Genomic DNA, 9,364 nt, shown 5'->3' with positions numbered 1-9,364 from the left:
GGGGGGGAATGTTGTATGTGTGTCTATTTGTTTCCCTTTGCCTGAGTTCTTTTTTTCAATCTTTTCTAAATATTAATCCACTAATTGTATCGTTATTTGTTTACGTGTGTGTAAGTTTTTGGGTTTTTTTCCTGTTTTCTTCCTATTTTTTTCAGCGATTTTGAATGTTCAAGGGTTGAATGTGTCTTTATTTGTTTACTTTGTCTGTGAGTTGGTTTTTCTAGTGGTTAAGCTGCTCGACAAGAAATTGTGGGTGCGAGGGTTCAAGACTCTGCTCGGTCCAGACGTGTCCTTTGGGAAAGGCTTTACACGAATATCTCATTAGGCTTGGTCCTTTCAGATATGGACTTGGGTGGATGGCGGGTGCTCTGGTGTGGTTTGCTTCTTCTTTCCTATCAAACATATGTGGTCCTTATCTCCCCTTCTCCTTTTTTATGTTTGTTACTCTCTTGTTACACCTCTAATCTTCTGGCGCTCACATGATCTTATGCGGTTGCGAGCGCTGTAAAACCTGTACTAAAACTAAACTTTCAGATATGGACGTAAACACGGAGGTCTCGCCTCGTAAATAACCTTATAGTATTTATATGTATGTTAAACCTGCACGTTTCACCCTTTCACAAGTGCGTTGCGGGTGCCCCAGTGTAGTTTGCTCCTTCTTTCATATCAAACATCTGTCGTCCTTATCTCTCCTGCTTATTTTCTTTGTGTGTTACACTCTAGTAACGTCTTTTATCTTCGACATTTATAAATCCTATTTGTGTTGCAAGTGCCGTAAAACTTTTACTATAACTAGAAGCAAACAAACAGAAAGGCATACATTGTGTTGTTTTGTTCACTTGGGGCATTTCTGTGACCTAGCTGTGTGATGTGTCCTGACCTAATTCTGTGGTGTGTTCTGACCTAATTCAATGATGTGTTTTGACCTGACTCTGCGAGCGATGTGTTCTGACCTAACTCTGTGGGTGGGTGGTTGGCGGGTGCTCTGGTGTGGTTTGCTCCTTCTTTCCTTCCAAACATCTATCGTCCTTATCTCTCCTCCTCTTTTATGTATGTTACTCTCTTAAAATTGTAGCACATCCATTCTTCGGCACTTATATGATCTTATTGTGTTGCAAGTGCCGTAAAACTCTTACGAAAAAAAAAGAACTTTGTGGTGTGCTCTGACCTAAATTTGTGATGTGTTCTGACCTAATTATTCTGTGTGTTCTGGTGTCTGGCCCAACAGATCATCCAGGAATACAACGGCAACTTCAACCTGTTGGCTCCCATGCCTGGCTTCAGGGACGGACAGCCGCGCAGTCTTCTGTTCCACTCCAGTCTCCGCATGAAGGAGGCACAGTCCGCCAAGGTGAGTGCTTAGCTAGTGCTTGAACCCGTACCATAGACAGAACTCGAGATATTTCACTGCACCAGCTGAACGAAAACATTGTTCAGAATGTTAGACATTTTACTGTGCCAGGTGAACTGAAGTATTGTTCAGAGTTTTAGGTCATTTACTAAACCAGCTGAACTGATGCCTGGTCAGGAATTTGGGAAATGGAGTTTCACAGTATTTCAGCGAGGACTCATACACTTATATGACCTTATTATGTTGCCAGTGCCAAAAAACACTTACTAAAACTAAAAACTAAAAGCATGGAACATCTGCGGTAAACAACCCTTTGCGCTCGAGACTGGGATGTCCATTTAGAGATGAACTCAAAGGAAAGAGCAGCAGACATTCCAACCGGCTGTGGTCTCTCTATTCACTATGGGTGGTGGGCAGGTGCTCTGGTGTGGTTTGCTCCTTCTTTCCTATCAAATACTTGACCGAAACTGAGTCCATAGTGCTGCAAAACACTTACTCAAACAAACAAACTATTCTATCAAACATCTTTCGTCCCTATCTCTCTTCCTTCTTTTCCTTTTCAATGCTTTTCTGTAGTAAAACCTCTTTCTCTTGGCACTAATATGACATCCTTTGTGTTGCAAGTGCTGTAATACTCATACTACAACAACTTAACCTTCACAGGTGGATGTGGACTGCCTTCTGTTCACCGACCTGATTCTGATCTGCAAGTCCAACCGGCGGATGGAGCGCTTCAAGATCATCCGGCCACCCATGAGGCTTGACCAGCTGGTGGTAAACGAGCTGCGGGACAAGGGCAGCTTCCTGCTCATCTACATGAACGAGTACCACGTGCCCATCTCTGCCTTTGCCTTCCACAGTGACACCGCCGCCATCAAAGGCTGGCTGGAAAAGTTCCGGGAGGCTCAGGTAAATATCTCTGTCCTCTCTCACTTTTGTTGGCGGGTGCTCTGGTGTGGTTTGCTTCTTCTTTCCTATCAGACGTCTATCGTCTTTATCTCCCCTCCTTCTTTTTTGTGTTTGTTACTCTCTTGTAACTCCTTTAATCTTGGCACTTATATGACCTTATTGTGTTGCAAGTGCCATAAAACACTTACTAAAACTAATACATCTCTTACTCTTACTGTACCGTACGTGCTGTACAAACAAGGCAGAGAGCAGTGGACGTCTCGCTTGTCTGTCCATATACCGTATCTCGCTTGTCTGTCCCTGTACCAAGGGGGCACAAGGCAATGAGTGGTCGACGTCACGTTTGTCTGTCCCTGTACCATGGGTACGCAAGGCAAGTGGACTTCTCGCTTGTCTATCCTTGTAGGCACAGAGCAGTTGACACCACGCATGTCTCTCCCTGCTCAGACACATGGCAGGGATGTTGTATACATCTTCAATAAATGGGGAGACAGAAAGGAGGAAGAGAAAAGAGATGGCTAGGATGTTATTGGTTCAGCGAGGACAGTTTAATGACAAAAGATGATTGCTTATTTTGGGATTTTTATTTTATGTAAATTTTTAATTTTCTTTTTCTTTTTGAGAGGAGAATTGAACTGAAGTTGAAAAAATATCAAAGAGAAAAATTCGTTTTATTTGTGGTCCTAGAAGAGGAGTTGGATATCTGTGTGTACTGTGGTGTGCAGTCTGGCCTATTTGTTCTTGTCTTGTGCTGGAGAGAGGGCTGGTAGTGAGCTACTTGTACTGAAAGTGACCTACTGACCTACTTGTACTGAAAGTGACCTACTTGTACTGGAAATGACCTACTGACCTACTTGTTCTGAAAGTGACCTACTTGTACTGGGAATTATGTACTTGTACTGGGAGTGATCCACCTGTACTGTACGAGATCAGTGATACTTTGCCCTGTTTCTTGTCTTTGGTGACCTCCTTTACGTGGGATGTGCAAACACGGCGACTTGTAGTTTAGTCTTCTGTCTAGATTTAAAACTTTTGGTCAGAGATGGCCACAAGCATCTGAGTCTTCATTTCTTTTTTCTAGCTAAATTCATTATCATTATCAGCATTATTACTTCTTTTGCAATTCTGTGAAACTTATGTACAATGATCGAAGCAAGCGAGTGGTTGAAGGGCGCCGCTAGTAGGTCCTACTTCTTTACTTTCTCTCTGTTGTTTCTGCCTGTATGTCTTACTTTTTCCCAGCACTAAATGACTATAATTGAGTCCATAAGCTTCTCTTTACTCAAAAAAACCCCAGACAAACAAATCGCAGCAAACTGTCGGAGACCCTGTTCTATTTTTTCATGGGCTGTCCACAGTACATGCTCAAATGTATGTCAGTATACTGTTTTACCTTCTTGTATTGAGTCCGACCTACTTTTTCTAGTATTTTACCTCCTGGGCGGTGCCACTGACTGAAATGTCTTTAGGCCATTCCCAAAGGGGGGACATTTCTTGTTCATGCACAGTAGAATTGTAAATGGGCTGATTCATCATTGTCACGCTCATAACTGGGCCTGATCTACAACAGGGAACTCTGCTGCTTTTTCTTTTTTTTCCTAATCCTTACTATTGTTATTTTTTCCTCTACTTCTTTTGTATGTTTGTCACACTCTTGTGACGCGCTATTTCCGGGGTGCCTTAAAAGTCGAAACAGACTTTGTGCTTTTGAACCAAGAGAGGTGAGCAGAGTAAGCATGATTCCCTGTAAAGACTTCTCTGTTGATATCCACCCCTTGGCGCTCATATGACCTTATGCAGTTGCGAGTGCCGTAACACCTCTACTACATCAATTACATTTTCTAGTATTATGATGTAGGCTAATGTTTTACCTACTTTTTGTGACGTCAGTAGCTTAATGGTTAGGCTACCAGACCCGTAACCGTGAGACTGCAGGTTCGGGGGTTCAAGCCTCAGGTCGGTCTGGCGTTGTGTCCTTGAGAAAAGCACTTAATTTCTCGAAATTCCCTTTTGGCACGGTCCTTTCGGAGATGCACGTGAGATCCCAAGGTCCCACTTCTTGAAAACTAATAGTGTTGATAGGGGTGTGAAACCTGTACCATTTATTGTATTATTAATATGTACAGTTTGGCCAACTTGTATTTGTATTAAGATGTACTTTGTGACCTAATTGTATAGGTCCTTATCTTCTTGGTGGGTGTGGGTGGTTGGTGGATACGGTGGTGTGGTTTGCTTTTTCTTTCCTGTCAAACTTCTATCATCCTTGACCTAATCTCTCCTCCTTCTTTTATGTGTGTTGCTTTCTTGTAACACCTCTAATTTTCGATATTTATATGATCTAATTGTGTTGCAAGTACCGTAAAACACTTACCAAAACTTGATGGGTGGCTGGTGATCGCTTTAGTGTGATTTGCTCCTTCTTTTTTTATGAAACATCCATCGACTTAATCTCTCCCCCTTCTTTTCTTAGTATATTACTCACTCGTAACGCCTCTAATCCTCAGCACATACATGACCTACTTGTATTGCAAGAACCGATGAATTCTTATTAAAACTAAACGCAAAAGATCTACTTGTACATGCATTTATATGTACTGTTTGACCTACTTGTAGGTGTCTGACCTACTTGTATTGTGCCTGACCTACTTGCATTGCGCCTGACCTACTTATATGTGTCTGACGTAGATATATCGTGTCTCACTTACTTATATCATGTCTGACCTACTCGTTTTGTGTCTGACCTACTTGTATTGTGTCTGACCTATTTTTACTGCAAATGTTTTTCCAGAGAGAGTTCAAAGTTCGCCGGGTCCAGGAGAGCGCGGAGTTGGAACGTCTGCGGGCTGGCAGCGGTCACGTGGCGGAGGAGGTGGAGTACACGCCACTGACCGCCGTCCCGTCCGACCTGGCCTTCGGCTCCGGCAGTTTCCCGCGCTCGGAGAGCATGGAGTCCGCGGACAGGTTCATCCCCAACCTGCTGACGCCCACCGAGCCCATGGACCCTGCTTTCCACAACGACCTGGGCCGCTCGGGCTCCGCCGGCGACATACACGCTCGGTACCCCGGCTCAGGGCCCTTACGGGACGCCTCGGCCGCCTACACCACCAGTGCAATGTCTCCAGAGCTCTCCCCGTCAGACAGGCGGCCAATGGGCGGGGCTAACAGCAGCGTCAGCCAATCGGATGTCTCAGCTCACAACAGCAAACACAAACCTGTTCAGACATGCCACTCCGTGCCCAACATAACGGTGAGAGACCTCGGGGCGGACGCCAACGCCCTCGCCTCCATGCCTCCCCTCGCACCACCACCACCATCAGCGGCGGCGCGACACAGGAAGAGCGCGGATACTATACAAAACCGTGTCGGTGCTAGCGCCACGTCATCGTCAGCGGCAACGTTCAACGACGCTCACCGGTCGCTGTCACAGCTGTCTCTGTCGGAGCAGCACAGCGCCATGGACGAGGAAGAACTCTCACGGATTAAGTTCAACTCTCGGCGCCTGTCGCGGACGGAGAAACGCTACCACACGGCCGACTCCATCCAGGAGATGAAGCACCAGGACAAGGACTCCACCATCCACAAACGTTTCTCCTGGAGAACGGACGTGAACGATGACCACGAGAAACTCAAATCCAAAGTGCTGAGCTCGGACTCCATCCGCAGCATCCCGTCATCCAGCGGCGTCAGCTCTACGGGCTCGCTACACCTGAACCCGGAGAGTGACATCACCGAGGAGGTGGAGGGGAGGGTGGGCGGTGGGGGGACGGACGATGCTACCTTCGCCACCACCACCAACACCGCCGCTGCTTCCCGGAAGTCGGAGCGAGGGAAGCTGTTCTCCTCTAGTGACGCAGGGGTCCGCCTAGCCGGGGAGAGGTACGAGGAAGATGGGGCGGGATCAGTCGAGGATTTGAACCCGGAGTCGAAGCAGTCCAAGTCCAAGTCGACGCCAGATCTGGTAGCCGTGTTTAACAGTCAGCTCCTCATCAGCGAGATGCAGGACGGGATCGCCTCTGTGGAGGTGACAGGTGACGTCAGCACCAGGAAGTACACACAGGCGGACATCATCAAGATGAAGAAGATCAAACATCAGATTTTGTATGACGCTAACGTTGAGTCCTCGTAAGTACTTCAACTACTTGTTGTTGTTGTTTTTTTGGGGGGAGGGGGTTGTTTTTGTTTGGTTTTTTAATTGCGAGCTCACTTGTTTACCTTTTATGTTTTTTAACGCCCCCATCGACACAATTTAGATAATTTAGGAGGTGGGCTTCGACCCTGTCTGTCAGAGCCTGCCAGCATGGGCTGAGAGGGAAGCAACGTCCCATCAGAAAGACTGAGGTAGTCGAAAACATTCTCTCTACTCGGGAATCGAAAATGGGTCTGTGGGTGGTTGGCGGATGCTCTGGTGTGGTGGATGCACTACAGAGCAAGAGATGCACAGAACCGTCCCGAGGCCTATTCCTCGGAAACTGACGGGACATTTGGACTGTACTTTCTTACAATAATAACACTGTTAATCAATTATCGCCGATGTCTGTCGCAGATCTGGCACTGGATGATGATGATTCAATATCAATTAATGTATTTCAACTTTTAAAAGATCAGAACATTTGAAACACATGTCAAGAATCATAGTGCAGTCAGTTGAAAAAATAACTACGTGGTTAGTGCAAATTCTGTGACATATTTAGTTTCGGTAACTAACAGGACAGAAAAAACACCTCATTTGTCCAGTTGGGTTTTTCAAAATAGTTTTTTTTTTCCAGATGACTAGATCTACATTTAATATGATTCTTAATACTGTTAGGTTACCGGATTCATAATTGTGAGATTGCGGTTTTGGGGGTTCGAGCCTCAGCTCGGTCCCACGTTGTAATCCTTGGCAAAGACACTTTATACGAATACATCCCATTTTGCTCGGTCCTTTCGAAGATGGACGTAAAGCTCGGAGGTCCCGCCTCCTAGATAACCTAACAGTGTTGATAGGAGCGTTAAACCTGTACCATTTCAACTTTTTCATTTAGTATGTCTTCCACATTTTCTAATCATTTAAAGTTGAAATAAATGAATTGATATTGTATTACAGTGTTATCATTTTACCGTTGAATAGCCCCCTAGCCAGTTGTTTTAGTTTTAGTAAGAGTTTTACGGCACTTGCAAAAAAATAAGGTCTTGTAAGTCCCCAACATTAGAAGTGTTACAAGAGAGTAACAAACACAAAAAAGAGGAGAGATAAGGACGATTGATGTTTGATAGGAAAGAAGAAGCAAACCACACCAGAGCACCCACCAACCACCCGCATGGCAATTGTTTAAGCTTATAGGCTCCAAAACTCTGGTGGCACAAAGTTCTCTCACCCAGTTTTGCAGCAGGCTTTGCGAAGATGATAGAAGAATTAATAGCTCTGGCGAACACGTGATAGATGTTCGCACCTTGTAGAAATGACAGATATAGCGGACAAAGTCTTACAAAGAGTGCCAACACCCTCATCTGTATTGTCTGTGAATAATAGAGTCTAGAAGCGCAAAGGAGGCAGGTTGGTGGGTGCTCTGGTGTGGTTTGTTCCTTCTTTCCTATCGCACGTGCATCGTCCCGATCTCTCCTTTTTTGTGCTTGTTACTCTCTTGTAACACATCTATCCTTCGGCACTTATATGACCTTATTGTTCTGCAAGTGCCGTAAAACTCAAACCAAAACTAAGACCAAAAAGAAATCCGTTTGGAAAGCCTGAACAGATGGGTGACGGGGAAGTGCAAGGATTAACTAGGCTTTTTTAAAGAGCATCCGAAGGCAGAAATGAATGAAGAACAACCCCTACTGTTATAAAGTCGGCGTTGATGGAGAACCATGATCACCGATCTCTGTTTCAGATCTGGCACTTGATGATGATGATGATGATGATGATGATGATGATGATGATGATGATGATGATGATGATGATGATTTAGTCAATGTGAGGCATTCTTGCAAGTCACATATTTTTCTCTCTCTTATTCCACAGGGAGGTATGAAAAAAGACAGAGGATTAGGTGCTTGAAGAAGAAAGAAGGCTTGGCTCGAAGAGCGACGAGGGACAGTCTGTCTCTCCCTCTGTGCACGTCTTGGATACTGTGAGCAAAAACTGATGATTCCTTGATCAAGGTCGTTTTTTGGAAGTGTGTCGTCCCAAGCATACAGGCGTGTTTCCCCCTCTCGCCTGGACAGGACTGGAGAATCGTTCGATCGTATTCTTGACCCATCGGACGCCAGATCGCCTGTGCACCGTAATGGAAATACACGAGCCAGGTGGCTGTGGGTAGACGCAAAGGAAGGACTGACCAAGCCGTCCCCAGCAGCCATCTTGACCTGTATCTACCAGGCATCTCTTTCGTCAGACAGACTGACTCATTGACCTCCCTCCTCACCTCTGGATGTCTCCCTCAATCCAGTTGACATCAACGACCTACCCTCTTCGGAGCTCAACTCTTTGGAACTGAACTCCTGGGGGGACGAGTTTGGAGCTCCTCAAAGTTGGATGACGCACTTTCATGATTCATATCGACTGGATTTTTATTGTGTTTTTTTGTTGTTGTTTTATTATTTTTTGTTTTTATCCTTACCTACATATTCTACTGTTCAATGACCTACCCGCTCAACAGCTCAACTCGTTGAGAGGAGTTCGAGGTTCCACGGATCTAGAGCACGGATGTACAAAGTCGGCGGAGAGGATACCTGCTGTTGTTGTTGTTGATGTTGTTGTTGTTGTTGTTGTTGTTGTTGTTGTTGTTGTTGTTGTTGTTGTTGTTGTCATCCAGCTGGGAAGTGAATTCCTCGGAACTGCTCGGTGAATTTCCCCTCATTTCATCAACGGCTTTGGACTCAACTGGTTATTTGTTTGAATGGGGTTGTTTGTTCGTTTTTTTAAAAATTGTTTTGTTGTTTTTATTTATGGGTGAGGCGAGGGAGGTATTATTTTTCCAGTTAACTGGGGAAATCGCTGACTCGCAATTGGCCTCCTGATCCGGCTTATGGTTCTTTCTACTGACCTTGCTGGGTGCACACAGGTGTGGCAGACGTTTATATATACATATTGGGAACAGACAGATACGCCACTCGTTGATTTAT

The 9,364-nt window shown here is 45.2% G+C and overlaps 1 protein-coding gene across 1 annotated transcript in view; it reads left to right on the top strand.

Annotated features, from left to right (window-relative positions):
* LOC101860205 (pleckstrin homology domain-containing family G member 5) overlaps positions 1-9,364 on the top strand; it is a gene marked incomplete at its 5' end in the record, with an annotated part of 80,508 nt that extends 71,144 nt beyond the window's left edge. Inside the window, 4 exon segments of the mRNA XM_013088887.2 lie at positions 1,229-1,351; positions 2,015-2,260; positions 5,049-6,382; positions 8,262-9,364. Coding sequence (XP_012944341.1) covers positions 1,229-1,351; positions 2,015-2,260; positions 5,049-6,382; positions 8,262-8,271 — 1,713 coding nt within the window.

Source organism: Aplysia californica, unplaced genomic scaffold, assembly GCF_000002075.1.
Source record: "Aplysia californica isolate F4 #8 unplaced genomic scaffold, AplCal3.0 scaffold00826, whole genome shotgun sequence".
Lineage (NCBI taxonomy): Eukaryota > Metazoa > Mollusca > Gastropoda > Aplysiida > Aplysiidae > Aplysia > Aplysia californica.
This window is presented reverse-complemented; position numbering and strand designations above follow the sequence as displayed.